Source organism: Acartia tonsa, chromosome 1 (genome assembly GCF_053477335.1).
Source record: "Acartia tonsa isolate MP-2025a chromosome 1, ASM5347733v1, whole genome shotgun sequence".
Taxonomy (NCBI): domain Eukaryota; kingdom Metazoa; phylum Arthropoda; class Copepoda; order Calanoida; family Acartiidae; genus Acartia; species Acartia tonsa.
Window position 1 is genome coordinate 50,595,770 of NC_137260.1, and position 18,459 is coordinate 50,614,228.

General features: G+C 32.3%; 4 protein-coding genes across 4 annotated transcripts; all 4 read left to right on the plus strand.

Annotated features, from left to right (window-relative positions):
- Positions 1–650: 650 nt before the first annotated feature.
- Positions 651–7,507, plus strand: LOC145323194 (carnosine N-methyltransferase). The gene is made up of 9 exons (XM_080165610.1): positions 651–795; positions 1,235–1,338; positions 3,277–3,401; positions 3,868–4,022; positions 4,303–4,580; positions 4,852–4,987; positions 5,242–5,308; positions 5,646–5,716; positions 7,019–7,507. The coding sequence occupies exons 1-9, from the start codon at positions 721–723 to the stop codon at positions 7,115–7,117; spliced, it is 1,110 nt and encodes a 369-aa protein (XP_080021736.1). The 5' UTR covers positions 651–720; the 3' UTR covers positions 7,118–7,507.
- A 2-nt stretch (positions 7,508–7,509) lies between these two features.
- LOC145327924 (uncharacterized) lies at positions 7,510–10,015 on the plus strand. The gene is made up of 5 exons (XM_080171457.1): positions 7,510–7,945; positions 8,302–8,447; positions 9,158–9,262; positions 9,476–9,562; positions 9,922–10,015. The coding sequence occupies exons 1-5, from the start codon at positions 7,514–7,516 to the stop codon at positions 10,013–10,015; spliced, it is 864 nt and encodes a 287-aa protein (XP_080027583.1). The 5' UTR covers positions 7,510–7,513.
- Positions 10,016–10,127: 112 nt separating this feature from the next.
- LOC145323223 (uncharacterized) lies at positions 10,128–12,365 on the plus strand. The gene is made up of 4 exons (XM_080165670.1): positions 10,128–10,177; positions 10,556–10,660; positions 11,148–11,324; positions 11,542–12,365. The coding sequence occupies exons 1-4, from the start codon at positions 10,152–10,154 to the stop codon at positions 11,852–11,854; spliced, it is 621 nt and encodes a 206-aa protein (XP_080021796.1). The 5' UTR covers positions 10,128–10,151; the 3' UTR covers positions 11,855–12,365.
- LOC145323199 (cytosol aminopeptidase-like) lies at positions 12,344–18,442 on the plus strand. The gene is made up of 13 exons (XM_080165653.1): positions 12,344–12,518; positions 12,745–12,815; positions 13,375–13,543; positions 13,890–14,018; positions 14,370–14,526; positions 14,816–14,924; positions 15,022–15,221; positions 15,416–15,476; positions 16,083–16,156; positions 16,409–16,549; positions 16,714–16,793; positions 17,363–17,440; positions 18,226–18,442. The coding sequence occupies exons 1-13, from the start codon at positions 12,365–12,367 to the stop codon at positions 18,318–18,320; spliced, it is 1,518 nt and encodes a 505-aa protein (XP_080021779.1). The 5' UTR covers positions 12,344–12,364; the 3' UTR covers positions 18,321–18,442.
- Positions 18,443–18,459: the final 17 nt, after the last annotated feature.

The following is an 18,459-nucleotide window of genomic DNA, read 5'->3' on the forward strand; positions in this document are numbered from 1 at the left end:
TTATGGTGGCTCAAACCCTTACTAATGACGTTAATTGTTATTTTTATTGGTTGAAAAGTTAAAACCGGGTAATAAAAACCGAAACCGAGCCGGGTTTTAAAATTTTCGGGTATGTATGGCCAAGCCGAACCGGGTCATAATAGGGCGTAAAAAAACGGTAAAAAAATCATATAAAAAATAATAATTTGAATAAAACGAATTCACATATAGATGTACTTGTCAATAAACATTAGATTTCACGAAAAAAATCAGCGACTTTACTATAAAAACAAAAAAGTTAGATGGAGTATTTTGAATTGTCATGATTTTCAAACTTTGTTGATCTATACCAGCAAACGGAAGTAAGCTAAACTGCCTGCTCCAGGGGGAAATGAAAGCCAGGGTAGTAGAGGGGGGATTCATACTGAGATGATGCAATTATGAAGCCGGAAACCGGTTTTTTTTCCATTTTCTGGCACCGGGTTTTAAAACCCGGTTCGGCACTAATGGGTTAATGGTTCTTTTTTTGTTGCTTGATTTTTTTTTCATGGTTGTGTTTTTATTCTTGAGGCTAGATGTTTGATTTTATACTTTTATTTTAATTGATAAAGTTGTGATATAATATTTAGTCTTAAATTTGAATCTAATTACCTAACTATGTAATTTAAAAACATATAGGTACCTGTAAGAAAAATCTTCCATTGTTTGGTAATTGTTGTTTTTCATTTTCAGATCTTAAAAATGAGCAGCGTTCCAGGACAAGAGAAAAACACGGAGGAAAGGCTAGAAGAGGCTGAAAGGCTGCATTTTCAAAAGGTAGAAGTTTGAATTTTGTCTTTTTTCGTAGTCTTTTTTTGTTATTAATTAAATAGGATTAGTAAGAAAAGAATCAATATTTCAATTATTTAACATATCCAAATCCATTGATTTTTTAAACCAAAATTTGGCTGAAACTACCAAGCTAAAAAAACAAATAGGTATTTTATTCGATGTACTAGGTATGACTTTTTAATACAGATATTGAAGATCATATGTTAGCCTATCATCTATTTTTCCTATTATCTTCTATATTTTTGATTAGCTCATTGTCTTATGAATCTAAATGCAAGGTTTAAATGACAGACAAGCCTCTTAGAATGTAAGATTAGACCCATCTATGCTGCCAGACTGTCAGTAGAACGGACGACGCCTAAAAATTTAAAACTTTCTTGAACCTAAACTTTACTTTATACCTACCTACTAATCTTATTTTCAGATTGTAAATTCTTTCAAAGTGTACAAGGACCACTCTTTCAGCGTCATCAATCGCAAAGAAAACTATATAAAAAATCTCCCAAACGAACACCAAAAATTATTAACGTAAGTAATATTTGATTAGGTATACTACTATACATATAGTAACTACATGTAGTTAACGCGTAGTAAAAAAACTTTCAATGAAATTTCTGTCATCCGTCTTTCTTTCTGGAAATGCCATACCTATTGAAACCAACTTTTATAAAAGACTTGCTCCTGTGCGGAGTTAAGGAAAAATAAACATAATTTCACTGGAAAAAAGCTTTTTACATTATGACAATTTATGTGGAAGTATTTTTCATTAACCCATTAGTGACGAACCGGCTTTTAACGCCCGGTTCCAGAAAATGCCGAAAAAAACCGGTTTTCAGTTTTAGGATTGCATTATGCTCGCATGAGCCTACCCTTTACTGCGCTGTTTTTCAATTCCCCCTAGAGAGAAGCGTTTCTATCTATTCGGTCGGCCACAATCTTTCATCGAAAATGGGTGAACCGAGAAAAACAAGGTGATTTAAAATACCCCTCCTAACTTTTTTGTTTATGAAGTAAAGTTAGTGATTTTTTTCGTGAAATTTAAAGTTTATTGGCAACTACATTCATTTGTGAAATCGTTTTATTCAAATTATTATTTTTTATATGATTTTTTTATCGTTTTTTTACGTTCTATATAGGCCCGGTTCGGCGTGAGTAAAAATACCCGAAAGTTTTATTGCCCGGTTCGGCACTAATGGGTTAACTTTTCAACCATTAGATATATTAGATATTTTTTATCATTTATTATTCTCTTCAAATGTGAAAATTTCTTTATTTCCCAATGATAAATATCATTGATAAATAGATAAATAAAAGGATCAATAGATAGATAGATAGACTGATATATAGGGATAAGACAATGGCCGATAAATTTATGTAGATTCCCAATAATAATCAACAATTGTTAGATAGATAAATAAAAGGATGGATGGACAGATAGATAGATATATCTTGGTTTAGACTTAACTACATAAATATTTTTAAGGGGTGGGGGGGGGGGGGATATGCAAATTTGATGGTTTTATGCCATTTTTGTTATCTTGATATTACAGTATTATTCTATTCTTTTGTTTGTGATATTTTTTAAATACTTTAGGCCAAAGATATGTGATAAGTCTTTTCTAGTCTTTCCTTTATCAATAAAAATTATATTTTTTATATATTTGTCAATTACTGATACTACTAGAATAGTTGCTACTCTATAATTCACTTTGGACGTTCAAAAATTACATTATCAATATCCCTCCCATTATTATCAATACAAATATTAGCAAAAGTTTTAAAACTTCTTCGAAATGGGCTTTTTTAACCGAAAACGGCGGCACCTATAGCCAAAATCTTAAATGTGATATAAATCGATTCGTATATTACTTGTAGCTCTATAGATTACATGAGGTTGTGTAGTTTTCAATTACGGACCGTATCAAAGTTCTAAAAAGTGTTCCTCTCACTTTGGGCGTTCAGAAATTACATTTTTAACTTTTCGCGCCAAAAAACCGGGTATTTAGGTCGCAAACGGGCTTTAATGCCGGGGGAAAGCACCAAAAAAGGCCAAAAACGGTTATTAATGCCGCAAGGTTTTTTTACTCACGCCGAACCGGGTTTTATTGCAACTTTCCTGTGCACGCCACTAGAGCAAAACAAAAAAATACGAATTCCGTTTTGACCATTATAAAGCTTCCCTGAAACTTTCAGCTCGATCGGCCCATAAAAGTGGCGCTCGGCACTAATGGGTTAAATATATCACCCTCTTCAATCTTTTAATAGGTAGGTATAAAATACGTATTTGAAATATGAGTAAATTTCTAAGGATTTAGGTAGAAAATATCCTATTGAAAACAATTTGTGGATAAAATAAATCTGTAAGCATAACTTTATTTACTTAAATGTTGTTTAAAAAAAATATTAGGTAACTTATACTAACTCGATACACTTGAATCATTTGTTCACAAATGATATTATTTATAGAAAGAATGGGTACACTGACATGCTGAAGGAGTTAAGAACTTGTGTGGAAGCCAACAATCAAATTGTAGCCCACATACTCAGGGACGTAGAAAATGTATTTGAAAACAGTAAGCACAAAAATAAAGGTAAATCTAAAATTATCGTTTTTAGTGCAGAAGATTTATTTTTCCCCTTCTGCAAAATATTTTATTTTTCCCCTATACCTAGTCTTTTCCCCTAAGGAGGGGGTTAATGGAAAAATGTTTTTAGTACTCTTTATTTTATTTATTTTCCCCCTCCCAGGGGATCCGGAGCAGAATACAGAGAATATAGACCCCTGATAATTGATCACAGCTGTCTGTTCTTTCTTTTACGCTAATACTCATCCTGTTCGTTCTCACGTTAAAATAAACTGTCTCATATTATTTCAATGAGATTAGTTCATCTCTTTATGTCAAATTCTTATTCTTAACAAAAAAATATCAATATTTTTCTAAGTCTTTTGGTTAGTTAGTATTTGCATATTTTATCTTGATATAAAATTTTTAAAAAATCTAGAAAACTTGCAAATATGCCTCTAGGTAGGTACCTAATTTATTGGGTATTTGTTAGGTGAGAAAGACAAGCGGACCATCCCGACAGGAAATGACCTGGAGAGGGTGCAGAGTTGCCTGAAACAGCTGGTCAGAGATTGGTCGGAGGATGGGGCACTGGAGAGGGAACAGTCCTATTCAAAGATTATTTACAAACTCTGTGAGCTCTACAAGGTATGTAAAAGATAATTTGTTAGGTTTCAGTAAGCTTTGCAAATTGATAAAATGATGCCATAATTTACAGATAAGCTACGCTACCTAACATTAACATTCGTTAATATTTTAGATATAAAACTAGATCTGTTTGGCTTATTTTTAACATGAAGAAAGAGGAGGGGCTAATCTCTAAGATTCCGTAAAGTTATGACATGTTATGTTTTTTAGTGTTATATTATGATTGCTTTTTTATACTTTGCTGAATCAAGTGTTGTAATGTGAGTATAAATGTTTATAGGAGGAAGAACGGAGTCAAATCAAAGTCTTGGTGCCCGGTGCCGGCCTTGGCCGTCTGGCTTTCGACATTGCCAAATCCGGCTTCGAGTGCCAGGGCAATGAGTTCTCCCTGTTCATGCTTTTCACCTCCAACTTTGTGCTGAACAAGTGTAAGACAGAGAATACCTTTAAGATCTACCCGTTCATCCACAACTTTTGTAACAACGTGTCCGACAGTGATCAGCTCAAGTCTGTCACGTTTCCGGATGTTAATCCAAATTCTTTACCTGAAGATTCAAAGTAAGTATCTTTTTTAAATTAATAAACAAGGATGTCTTGATGCATTTTATTGAAGTCTGATTCAATTAAGAGCTTAATTTTGTGTGTGAAAAATAATAATGTACTCAGTACAAATGGTTTAACTAAAATAGGCACTTAATTTCATAATAGAATGATACTTTTAAACTATTAGGACAATTACCTAGTACAGGATTCATCCATAATTTGCTAATCTAGTGCGTACCCCACCTCATTTTAAAATAAAATGTTATTCACTTTTATGTTTGTCTAGATTTTCAATGGCCGCTGGTGATTTTCTGGACATCTACAATGATCTGGATTACCTAAACAGCCAGGATTGTGTGACCACCTGCTTTTTTATGGATTGTGCTCACAATATTCTAGATTTTATACAAACCATTTACAAGGTAATTAATTCTCATTCATTATATACCTAGGCTATGACTAACTTTTACTGTTACTTATGATAGTTTAATTATTGTACAGCATAATTAAATAAGGTATAATGTACCTATACGTTTTTGGATGATGATAAATATGTAGGGTTTTTAGCCATTTGTATTTAATACAAGAACAATTTTAGTTTTTAGAGTAGGTAGCTTTCAATTGCAGTTACAGGAAAATTCATAATCTCGATTTTATTAAAGTATTTTTTGTATAGGTCTTGAAACCTGGAGGTTACTGGATAAACCTGGGACCTTTGCTCTACCATTTTTCAGACATGCCAGGTATAACAAAATTAGATTTGTTTAATGCATATTATGAAGAAACAGGAGTTCTGACCAGGGTTAGAAGAAAATCATTTTTTTAGAGAATAATCCAACCCAGTTTTTTTTTAATAAAACTTGAAATTATCGAAAAAAGGAACATATAAAAAAATGTGGGTTCTTTGAGTTTCAAAACCCCCAAAAAAACAACTTGGTTTTTTTATGCCAACCCTAGTTCTGACCGTCTACCTGTATGAATGTAAAACATAGATAAATTGTTCGGGGTAAAAAATTATACATTTACCCGTACATAAAGGAAAAAAAGCTGCACATATGTGTAAATCTAAACTGTTTTTAGGAGAATCCAGTATTGAACCAAGCTATGACTGCGTGAAGAATATCATTGTTGATTTTGGTTTTGAGTTTTTGGTAAGGCTAAAGTAAACATTGCTGTTAAGTCGTATCCTACAAATGTATGAATTAGCTACGCTCCTTTGATCATGATTTAGAATCCTACAGTCCATTCTTTAAATTGCTAGAAATTGTGGATAATTTTATATAAAACTGGGGATGAGGTAACGACGAAGTAAAGTTGATGTTGAGCAGAAAAAGGATAATTACAAGAAGGAGGTTTTATTGATTGTTTGAAATTGTTCAATCCATTGAAATAGTAGGTACGGTGTAGTTGTTAACCACACTTTTGTCCTTGAAGTCAGCCAATCTTACTTAGAATACCTTAAAACATTTTATCTTTGTAGGACCATGTCAATAAATATTGAAAGTATACAAGGATGACAACATCCATAAGATTGCAGCTCTAAAATAAGAAGGAAGGACAAAGTAACAATAAATCTTGTGTAGAGTGTCAGAACTTAATAAGCAGACATTAATATCTAAGTCTAAACGAAATTGTACATAAAGAGGACTATCCACGAACGAAAGCACATGATTCTAAGTACCTTCCAGCATTGATCCTAAGTATTTTCTTTCAGAATATAATAGGTCACCATATATCATTTATGTATTGACGAGAAAATTTATGTTTCACCATATTTTTTTTAGGTATTTTAATTGATTTTGAAAACTTTTATGAAGCTAATTCTTTTAATAGAATGGATATTTGATTTTGATGATACATATGCGAATACTCGTTTTATATAGATTGTAAATTAATTCATACTAGCATTAATTTAAACATACATATGAGATATAGTAAATGTGCTTTTACCTTTTTTTAAATTTTTATCATTTGACAACATGGACAATTAAAGACACCCCGAACTCAACAAAACGTTTGATAGAATTTTGACTAAAAAACCTGAACATTTTTTTACTTTTCTTCAACTTGAAGTGGTGAAACATAAATTTTCTCGTCAATATATTATTTATTAATGGTGACCTATTATATTCTGAAAGAAAATACTTAGGATCAATGCTGGAAGGTACTTAGAATCACGTGCTCTTGTTCGTGGATAGTCCTCTTTGTTGCAAAATTGTGTAAATATAGGATACAAAAAAAGGACATACTTTCATTTTCAGGAATTTATTTAGATTTGCCTTGCTTATACTACTTTACCTTGTTGTCCTAAGAATCATTATTAAAAAATGAGATGATGTCAAAATGTTAAAAATCTGCATGTTTTAAATGAACGTACGGAAGGACTGACCCTAATAATAGAAAATTTTCATTTTTAATAATACGAATGAATATAATGTAAAACTTACTTTCAGGAGGAAGAGAAGAATATAGTAACAAATTACGACCAGAATCCTGCCAGCATGCTCCAGTATCAGTACAAATCTGTTTACTTCTGCTGTAAAAAGAAATAAAATTATCCCGGTCTATTCACCAAAAAAGTATAATATAAGTATATACCTAAACATTATAAGTATGTATGTATGTAAAATCTAGTGTGTAAGCTGCAAACATGAAAACACATGAGAAAAGATACATTATTTTTCCAGCTTTTTGTAACTTAAATTAAATAGGTAAGATAAGTTATAATGCAAAAAATCATACCCAATGAAAAATAAAATAGTATTTTTTAGTTCGAAAATTATCCGGTGAATGTAGAAATAATTTAAAAATTCCTACTTGATTACCTAAAGTAATTTTTAATTTTTTCTATCCTTGATTTTTGTTATATCTACTACACTATTGAGACCTGAATTCTTCTTTCTTGTAAGTGTGCATTTTTATATAAACATAATTTTTTCAGATACATAATGGACAATGATAAAGATAAAGGAAGTGATGATACAAGTGAAATTGATGAAGAAACTGACAATGTTAATGTAGATTTAAATAATGAAACTAGTTCCATTGGTGTAAATATACAAATTGCAAGTTCTAGTCAATCAAAAAGTTCAGTAAAAAGACAACTAGACGAATTAGATACAGATAAAGATGCTAAGAAAATTAAGCCAAATGAAAAGAAACTAGAAAATGAAGATTCAAAGCCAAGCACATCTTTAAATGTTTTAAATATTGATACTTCTGCTATGCCGAGTACTTCTAAAGCTACTTCTGCAACTCCAAGTTCTTCTGGAAACATTGATGTGCCTGAAAATCCTTCCACTTCAAGAAGTGCTGGTATGAACTCTGAAGCTGTTCCTGGACCCAGTACATCTGCTGCTGATGATACTACTGCTGAACAGGTATGTGCATTACCTATATAAGTAGCGTAGCTACCCTTATTAACGTTCTTGTGCAATTTGAAATTCCTACCACTCTGTACTGTTTGCTTTGTTGAAAATTAAATTCAATGTCCATTTATTTGATTCTTAGCTTTGATCAATCTAATATAACATAAGAAATACAAATACTATAATGATTGCAGGGGTAATATAATTGAAAAATATATCGTATACCTTATTCTATTATTTCAAAATAAGAATGGGAAGTTATAACCCATAAAAGCTATTTAACTATTTAGTCAAAATTTTCTTAAGTTTTCAATTTTACTAAAAAGATATCAACTTATAGGTATGTGACAATTATTTGTTTTATTAAGTTTGGAGATTTTGTGTCCATGATAATGAACCACTTACCTGACGAGTCCAGCATAATTTCTGGTCCCTCTGATCAAAATAATATTGATTCTCTACCTGACCTGGCCAATTTTCCATCTGTACGTGCCAGAACTGCCAGACAACCAGAACAAGGAATATTTCATTATTTGTGCAATGTTTTTTTTTTAATTATTATTTCCTAATTGGGACAGGAATCTCCTTCTATTTCAAGTTATCATTTAGAGAACCCAAGTGAATCATCCGCCCAATGGTGGAGATTAGGCTAATTCACATCCAACAGACAACCAACCATTTGATTGCATGACTTTTGTCTGAGAAATCCTAACTGCATAGTAATGAGTTGCTCTTAATGGGCCAAGGCATTCTCCTTACTCTTTTATTCATGTCGCGCGTTCTGACATAGCAGCAGTAGGAACCATTTTTAATGTCTTTAGTTAAGACGCGGTGTAAGGCTGAGATTCGAACCTATCAGCTCTCCGACGACGAGCGGATGCGCTTCGTTTTGAACTTATGTCGCAGGTATTTATTCAATGTTACTGTTTAACTAGAGAATCAAGAAATTAATTCATAGAGTATCAACTAATATGATAAGATACGCGGGCTAAATTACATTTCATTTTAGAAAATTCTAAAACCCCTAGAATATTTTATTCTTGTTTTCTTTCAGTCTTTTTACCTTGTCAAAATTTATGCTATTTATAATGCAAAAAAAAAACAATTTGTAACTTTCCTTATTGATTTTTGGGAAAGATAAGTACTAAGTAGGTACAAGCATCTCTTGTAATAATATGCAATAATTTTTTGAAACTTTCAATTTGTAATAAAATATGATAAACCACAAGGCGTTGAGACAGCGTCTACTATTCACGCCTATCTAACAGAAGCCAAATCACTATTAACTTATTATCAATGTTGCCTCAGATTAATTGAAGCTAGCACTAGGTAGGTAATTTTTTATTGAAAATGATAGTTCCACAAAATTGTGCTTAATTTTATTTTATCTATTGCTGCATGATATGTTGAATAATAATCTTGTAATTTATGCAATCAATCCTATGTGTCTTCAAAAAAGAAAAAAGAATTAAAAGAACATTATCGACTATATGACAACAATATGGTATCTACGTTAGCAAAACAAAGTCTTATATTTTTCAGGGAAGATTTCCAGCATTGGGACTGGTTGGATGAATGTCTTGCCAAGATGTCAGATCATCCAAGAGTATCTGATAAAATGAAACTCAGGTAGATTTTTTTATGATTTGCGCATTTTTTCTATGATCAAAATATATATTTAATCTTTAAAGAGTTATTGATTCGAAAATACTTTTTTGTTATGATAGAAAAGTCTACAAAATGTTGGTAGTGTTCAAATCAAACATCCATTTAATCTGTATCATGATCCAAAAGTTCTTATAAATGATAATATGTTAAAGCTTCTCGTACAAAGTAAGATTGTATAGGTAAGGGGGGGGGGGGGAGTTTTGACACATTTGCGTAAACCTGGTACCTAGGCTTTATCTTTGGACTGAGAGGATAGGTTATTAGAGATAAAATCATTCTTATATGATAAATTCCACGAAGTTTTAATATTTTTTGAATAGACCTCCAGGTTCCGGAGCTGCAGGCCTCCAGGTGGTCTCTGTACAGGTAAAAATGAAAAAAAAAAAAAAATTAAAGTTACAAATCAACTTATAAAACAAAATATGCATCTTTTTTCTTCAAATATGTGAATAATATTAAAAAAGATGCATATTTTGTTTTATAAGTTGACCTGTAACTTTTAATTTTTTTTTTTTTTCATAATATGAAACCTGGAAACCTTACTCCTCTAATGCTGGCTAGTGGTGCTGGTCACAGGTGCAATTTCAGATAAAAAAGCTTTCGTTATAAATAACGAAGAAGAGTAAACATCCTAATTCACCAAGAAACTTAACATAAATAATGAAATGTTGGTTTCTTTATTACAAACATTTTAAAGGAAATTCAGTTCACATTTCAAAACTATTAAGTACCTAGTACGTTTTTTTGTTTGTCCGTTAAGATCTCCCCCCTAACTACTGAACTGTTTAGTTCTCAATTTTAGGAAAGCTTCTAGTTAGATTTAAACTAATTTTCTGCATCATCCAACCCCTACTATTTACAAATATTCTTGCTACCAAAAATAAGCCTTGAAATACATTCGGAGTAACTTTTGACAAAGTTTTCAATATTTTTAAGATGTTACCTTTTATTCAGTGATGTTGTAAAAGTATTGCTTGAGAGAGATGATATCAATATTGACCAGAAAGATTCTGAAGGATTTACAGCTCTCTTTCATGCTTGTAATCATGGCTCAAACAGGTATTTTATGCATCAATATTTATAGAATATTTCAAGATTGTTTGAAATATACATAGATGTAAAATATTTTGACAAGGTTAAAATTGTCGTCAATTTAGGTTGCTAACATAGAACTCTTATTGGTTAGTTCGTTCATCCAGTAGCAGGGGAGGAAATGGGACAAAGGAGTATGATAGGGGTGGGTTGTATTGTTATTTTAGCCTGCTACACGTTTCACTTTATTAGAGAACATGAAAATCTGGTATAATATATCTCCATGTTATATCTTATATATCCATTGAAATCTATAATTTTTAAGTTTAGGAATGAAATGAATGTTGTTAACACAACCTTAAGAAAAAGAATTGATATTACTTCCCTTTCCTTATTTTTACTCAAGGCTTGGCAATCACTTAATGCGCCTCACAAAAAAAAGTTATTTTAAAGTTAAGAACATCATAATCTGATAACACAGTCTTCTTTTTCTAGCAAAGTATTATTTGTATAGAGTAGGAGATAAGCATGGATATTTCCGGCGGTTATGGTCCTGGGACCTGAGCGGGGAGCAGATACTCAGCATGGAGAGGATTGCCAGGTTACATTCCAGAGAGATACTCAGGTTGCTCATCAGCCATGGCAGTGACGTCATGAGCAAGGATAATACTGGCGCTACTGTTCTATACAGGTCTGTTGTCAACTCAACATGTTTTCTTACATGGATTTTTTAAGGTTGGGTTGGGGGGGGGGGGCGTATACATATGTTACATTATTTTCATATTTCATTGTACATATTTTCAATTTTTATATTTGCAAGTCAAGTTTGGTCATAAAGTCAAAATTTATTGTAATTCAAAATTCGATTTATGTGTATTTAAGCATTGAATATTTTGCTTCCATTTCAGAGCTTGCACCGTTGAAAATTTCGGAGAAACAATCCAATTCTTGGTTGAGGTTGGCTGTAGAGTGACTCACAACATTTTGAACTGGATACGTGTCAAGAACCCAGACTGCGTAGAACGTATTGAGACTGAATTGTGTACACCCAAAACCTTGGCACGGCAGGCAAGACTAGCTGTATGGAGCTGTCTGCGCAGGGCAAATAAAATCAGGAATTTTGCCACAATTGCGGAGGCTTTGTCCGAGGCAAACCAACCAAATAATGGAAATGAAATCTACATTCCTAATATTTTGGTTGATTATTTAAATTGCAAATAATGATCGACATTACAATAACAGTGCCATGTTAAAAAGTTTTAAGACCTTTTTATTATTTTTTTCATGTAAATTAATTGCATTTAATATACAAGGATCACAATTTCTTTCCATAAAAGAAAAGCTCACCAAATGTGTTATTTCTAATCTGATGTAAATAAGTCATACCTACAAGATATCTGGTGTTGACTAACTAACACTTCACTTACAACTTTATGCTTAACCAACAGAGTTTCTTGTTGTATACAGATGGACGGACATAATTGTAGAAAAGCTTTGTTTTAACTGATTTAAAACATCAATTTAAATCTCAGATAGTTTTGTTAAGACAAATAAATTTATGTGTAATTTATGAACAGTTAAAATTATTTTTTTTTGTATGAAATATTGTTTGAATTAGTTAATATTTGTAAATTTTTGTTATTTTATACACCGTAAATTAAATCTTATGTATATTTTTATGTGATAAAAAGCTGAAAGCAAACAAAAAAATTATTATATTTACAGACAAAAATGAGGTTGGGTTTATTACGGCCGCATTTATCGCGACTGGGTTCTGAGGGCCGTAGTTGTTCAATGTATACCTTAGCTAACTCAGATAAACCTGCCCTTGTCATTGGAGTTAGGCAACATCAGTCAGAGGAGAGCTTTACTCTAACAAGCACAGGTATTTAAATATTAAACAAATTTAAAACATAAGCACCTGTGAGGGGTTGTTTTTATCGTCTCCTTATTTTCAATTTATCAAAAAAATATGGTTTCAGTGCTCTGCAGGAACTTTGTGGGAAAGCATTTTGAACTATAGGTATAGGATGTTTCTATTTGCATATATTTAACCAAACAAAAAATAGTTGGTTAATTTATTTCTTGGGCTTTTAAGTTTCTGTTTCTAGGTGAAAAAATCAACAATTTATGTAATGGAGAAATCTCTGCAAGATTGTGCCAAACTGGAAGTATTTTAAAGGTATGATTAAGAAAATAGAAATTTGCCTTGTTGTTCATTAAAAATTAAATTATTCATTTTGGCAACTTAGTAATTTTGTTAGTGATTAAGGTACCTGTTAAAGGTTTGTCTGATTGTAAAATCAATCAAATAGCAGATGCGTTCCTAGCATCAAGGAGATCTGTAAAAAAGGGCATGAAAAACAAAAATCCTAAAACCTGCAAGGCCTATGTAAAGCTTCAATCCTATTATATAAAGTAGCAAGATTTTTCTCGTCTGTAGCTTAAGATCTCAGTAACTGCTGAACCGATATGGTCCTGCTTTATATGGGAGCTACTTACAGGTCCTAGGATGGTTTTAGGCTATTAAATTTTTATAAAAAAAAAGTCTGGGTATGGTTTTAGGCTATTGTTGTGCCCTTTCTTCTAATATAAAGCGCCTAGATGCTAGGGGCGCAACCGCTAGTGAATTGAATAGAAGAACTCAATAAGATAAACAGTTATAAAAATTTTAGGCTACAAACCAAAAAAAACCTTACTACTTTATAAAATACCTACGATTTACTGTTATTCCTTAATAGGCTGGTGCCAGCCGACTACTGGGGTCAGTACATCCTGACTATGGTCCAGTTGTGGCAGTGGGCCTGGGTAAACATAATGACACTCTCAACACTGAAGAAAATATTGACCTCAACAGAGAAGCTGTTCGCGGAGCAGCTGCAGCTGGCATCAGAGCGGTCAAACAGCTGGGTGAGATATTACAAGACGGCTCTGTTTTTTTTTGACTCCGTTTACATCTGTCCTGAATCTTCGTGTTTCCGCGCTTGTGAAATATGATGAAAAAGCAAACAATCTAATCATTTTCATAAATTTCATTTTACCCCAAAGCGCAGTTTTTTATAAATATATTTATAAAAAAGGTGGGGGTCATTCTGTGCTCGATAAGTCACTTTAAGGGAAAGATATGTTGAGTATTTTAATTCCCGAATTAAAACATATCTACCGATCAGGCTTCAAAATAAAAAAAATATTTCTGATTTAGAATTTGAATTCTCCTTAAATTCCACCTTTATTTAATTTGACTTCTTAATTTTAGGATTAAAATGTGGACAGGTAGAAAGTTTTGATGACTCTGAGGCCGCAGCCGAAGGTGCAACAATGGCCAACTGGTCATTCACTAAATTCAAAGCTGAAAAAGATCCTTTACCTTCACTTCTGCCACTAGGTAATGCTATTTTCTCTATGCCAATTTATTTACTTATGCCTTTAGTTTCTCCTCATTTTGTAAATTTTCCAAATGTACCTAATAAAAATCAAATACTTGGAATTTAGATAGAAAAATAGTCCTTAGTCACATAGGATATATGCTCATTGGATTCATTTGCAAAATTGACTTCCTCCCTCATTTGATTAAATTGTAAATGGACTTTTTCTTATTTCTTAAATTTTGTTCAAAAGGACAAAAGAGAAAATATACAGTAATTGCCACAATAAAGTATTTTTTAGGGTTTAAAGCTATTATTTCTTGATGTATCATCAAAAGTAGCATATGCTTAACATACTCGTCCTTGTTTAGATGAAAGTGCAGAATGGAATCGAGGTTGTCTACTTGGAGGGGCTCAAAATTTAGCTAGGGAACTCATGGAATTTCCTGCCAATCATCTGACTCCTAGATTATTTGCTGAACAAGTTATTAACCAGATGCAGGGACTTCCTGTTGAAATTATTGTCAGGTAATATCATTTGAATAAGGTTCCTTTTGAATATGATAAAACACCACAGACAACCAACCATTTTATTTATTGCAGGAATTTTTCTGGAAGTCCTAACTGCGTAATCATTTGTGCCTGTTTTGGGTCAAGGCATTATAATTTTCCTAGTCTCCCTATCTTTAAGTTTTATTGGCGAATATTAATAGTCTTTAGATTTGACACGGTGACCTAGCACTTTATTGTCGAGAATCTATATTGAAAAATAAACAATATAAATAGAATTCTATAAATATTTTGTCTGGTTATTTAGGGATGAAGCCTGGGCAGAAAGTATGAAAATGGGATCTTTTATGAGCGTAGCTGCAGGTTCTGCTGAACCATTAAGATTTCTGGAAATGTCATATAAAGGAGGAGATAAGGTAAATAATAAGATAAGATACCAAATACCACTACATTCATACAGACTGTATGACTTTTTGTTGTTGATTGTGCATAAGTATATTTGATACATTTTAGGACACCCCGCCTGTTGTGCTAGTTGGCAAGGGTGTAACTTTTGATACCGGTGGAATTTCTCTGAAGCCCTCCTCCAAGATGGACAAGATGCGAGCTGATATGGGTGGCGCAGCCACTGTTACTGCAACTCTGAAGGCAGTAGCTGAGCTGGCCCTGCCTGTCAATATGGTTGTACTTGTTCCATTGACAGAAAATATGCCAGGAATTTATGCACTTTCTTTATTCAAAAATAAGTTTGTGATGCAAATCTGCACTATTACTTACCTACCTACCAACTTGCTTTTATTTTAAAACATGAATAATCTATAGCTGTCGAGAACAGACTTTAATAAATACGATTAAAAGGAAAAATCTTTTATCTACAAAATAGTTATAATAAATGCATTAATGAAATAGGTGGAAAAGCTACTAAACCAGGGGATGTTGTAACTGCTATGAATGGTAAAACAATTCAGGTAGAGCTCATTAAATACCTATCAAACTTGAAAATATGTAGTTTGGACCATACCTTATATAGGTAATAACTAATACCTATATTTGTAATAGATATATAAGTTGGAAAGAATTTTAATGTTAGAGGTAGATATGAAATCTGAATCAAATTTTAAGGATTTTTTTTATAAAATTCGTTTTTGTATAATTCTTTATCTAAAAACGCAAATACAATTTAAGTTAATTAATTTTGACATCTGTGGCGGATTGAAAACTATATCTGTGCTCTGATTGGAGAAGCTTAAGTGTCGTACATCATTCAACTAATTAGAGCGCAGGTAGTTTTCAATCCACCTATCATGGATGAAAATTAATTAACTTAAATTGTATTTGCGCTGCATGTTAAATAAAGAATTATACAAAAAACGAATTTTGTAAAAAAAATCTTTAAAATTTGATGCAGATTTCAAATTCTAACATTTCCAACTTCTATACCTATCTTAATTTGTATTTTAATAAGACATGAATACATCACATTAAGTAAATAGAATATTTATGATATCAAAAACACTCCAAAATTGATTTTTCATGATAAAAAAAATGTAAAATATGAAATATTTTTTTGGTAGATTGACAACACAGATGCAGAAGGACGTTTGATCCTAGCTGATGCTCTTACTTATGCTGACTCCTTCAACCCAAGGTATAAAATAGTTTGATCCTAGCTGATGCTCTTACTTATGCTGACTCCTTCAACCCAAGGTATAAAATAGTTTGATCCTAGCTGATGCTCTTACTTATGCTGACTCCTTCAACCCAAGGTATAAAATAGTTTGATCCTAGCTGATGCTCTTACTTATGCTGACTCCTTCAATCCAAGGTATAAAATAGTTTGATCCAAGGCTTTCCCTTAATTTGCAATCCCTCGAATTGTTTTAAATATATTCTTGTTTAGGTTAGTAATGGATGTAGCTACATTGACTGGTGCCATCAGTGTTGCACTGGGCACAGCTGCCACTGGAGCCTATGCTACCAGCACTCAGGACTTCAAGGTCCTGGAGGCTGCTGGCTGTGCCACTGGGGATAGAGTCTGGAGGTAACACTTATAAAATTTTCAAATAAAACAAGATATTATTATACTTTCTCTAAGATCTTTAAATACAATTTAACCAAACACAAACATAGTATAGATATTATATGTATTAGACATTGTGATAGACGATTTATCCCTTTGGATTATTTACCTATGTATTTATTTAGAATGCCTCTTTGGAATCATTACACAAAGCTAATGAAGAAATCACCACTTGCAGACTTAAATAACATCAGCTTAAGTCCAGGTATGAGAAAATTAAAAACTTACCTACTTAATGCCTATGCAAAAAAAATTATAGATGAATTTACATCAAGAAAGTAGCACCTAGGTTTATTTTATTCTATTATTTTTAGACATGGAAAAGGGAAAGTGATTCTTACAAACAATTCTAAAAGAAAAATTTCCCCTCGACCCACTACCCTTTTTTCTCCCCTTCTTGCCCACTTCCCTTTCAGTTACAAAGAAAAACAAGTTTTACTCCAACACTATATTAAATTTTTGGCAATTTCAAATGGAATAAATTGGCTGAATAGCAGAACCTGATTTTTAGATAATAGACAGACGCTGACATAGACATTCTCTTTTTCATATTAAACAAAACTTAGAAATATTTTTTTATTTGTACTTTAAGATCTCGTTATCGAGTTACTCATCTTATGGATAGATGGTTTAAGCAAATTTTTTTTACATTCAAGTCTTAAAGTAATTAAGTTAGGGCTATTTATCCTACTTCCATTTGAGAGTGGAGCCCCTAGATGCTAGGGGCACTGCCGCTAGAATAAGGAAATAACACTTAACCTACTATATGTTCAGGTGGAGGTTCTTGTACAGCTGCAGCTTTCCTGAAAGAATTTACAACCAGCAAAAACTGGCTTCATCTAGATATTGCAGGTAATTTGATTTTAAATAAAAAATTTAAGTTATGTTATAGTTTTAGTCAGTGTTCTCGTGTACATGAGATTGATACATTCATAGAAAGATTGTTTTTGGGATAGAATCACGCCTGATGAGTGCCCGTTTGTTCGTTTTTTAATGATATTTTCTTCAGTTTTGAATGTCCATTAAGTAAATTTAATTTTTGTACATCTGTTTATAATTCTATTAATACAGAAATCAAGAAGTAGTTCTGGTTTTTCTTCAATGATCTCAAAGTGTATCCTAATAGCTAATTTTAAGTTACTTACTATTCCCTAAACTTATCAATATTTCGGGAATAGTCCCTTTCGTGACATCGCACCTTAAGGGGCCATTTGTCGTATATTTAAAATGGCTTTTTATAGGTTATTTTAGGTTAGGTTAGGCGATTGCCACACAGGGTTAGGTAATTGGCCCCGCAGGGGCTAGAAATAGGAGAAAACCTACTGTGAAAAATATGAAGAATCGCCCCTTAAGGTACGATGTCACGAAAGGGACTATACCCAATATTTCTAGTGCATTAGTGGCTATTCAAAATTAAATATAAAACATAAAGGGAATAGTAGCTTCCGCAACATTGCGTAAAATTGTGAGCAAGATTCCAGTCAACTGCGCTTATTAAGTCTAGCTGTTCTTAATGTTGACCAAACGTATATTACAATTAGACGCACATTTAAAAACTGTTTGACCTAATAAACGCCTTTGACTGGAATCTTATCCAAAAATAAACTATTGTGAAAGCTATTATTCCCTTTTTGAAGGTGTGATGGAAAATGAGGGAGCTGTTCCCTACCTTGGAGGTGGAATGTCTGGTCGTCCTACAAGAACAATGATCAAATTTGTTGAAACTATTTAAAAAGTCAAACAACCTCTATACCAAGCTAAATAGAAATTGTTAAAATTTTGTAAATTGTCTGCCGGTTAATTTTATTTTATATCTTGGCTGTGAAACAAACTTTATGTAAGAAGTACAAAAGTGTTAAAATACTAAAGTG

Excerpts from the sequence above, each read along its gene's own strand:
- LOC145323223 (XM_080165670.1), top strand. The coding sequence starts at position 10,152 with ATGCTGGCTAGTGGTGCTGGTCACAG. Across the intron at positions 10,178-10,555 it reads GCTAGTGGTGCTGGTCACAG|TGATGTTGTAAAAGTATTGC; the intron begins GTGCAATTTCAG and ends CCTTTTATTCAG. Across the intron at positions 10,661-11,147 it reads TGTAATCATGGCTCAAACAG|AGTAGGAGATAAGCATGGAT; the intron begins GTATTTTATGCA and ends TTATTTGTATAG.
- LOC145327924 (XM_080171457.1), top strand. The coding sequence starts at position 7,514 with ATGGACAATGATAAAGATAAAGGAAGTGATGATACAAGTGAAATTGAT. Across the intron at positions 7,946-8,301 it reads ATGATACTACTGCTGAACAG|TTTGGAGATTTTGTGTCCAT; the intron begins GTATGTGCATTA and ends TGTTTTATTAAG. Across the intron at positions 8,448-9,157 it reads AGAACTGCCAGACAACCAGA|ACAAGGCGTTGAGACAGCGT; the intron begins ACAAGGAATATT and ends ATATGATAAACC.
- LOC145323194 (XM_080165610.1), top strand. The coding sequence starts at position 721 with ATGAGCAGCGTTCCAGGACAAGAGAAAAACACGGAGGAAAGGCTAGAA. Across the intron at positions 796-1,234 it reads AAAGGCTGCATTTTCAAAAG|ATTGTAAATTCTTTCAAAGT; the intron begins GTAGAAGTTTGA and ends TCTTATTTTCAG. Across the intron at positions 5,717-7,018 it reads ATTTTGGTTTTGAGTTTTTG|GAGGAAGAGAAGAATATAGT; the intron begins GTAAGGCTAAAG and ends ACTTACTTTCAG.
- LOC145323199 (XM_080165653.1), top strand. The coding sequence starts at position 12,365 with ATGAGGTTGGGTTTATTACGGCCGCATTTATCGCGACTGGGTTCTGAG. Across the intron at positions 16,794-17,362 it reads TAACATCAGCTTAAGTCCAG|GTGGAGGTTCTTGTACAGCT; the intron begins GTATGAGAAAAT and ends CTATATGTTCAG. Across the intron at positions 17,441-18,225 it reads GCTTCATCTAGATATTGCAG|GTGTGATGGAAAATGAGGGA; the intron begins GTAATTTGATTT and ends CCCTTTTTGAAG.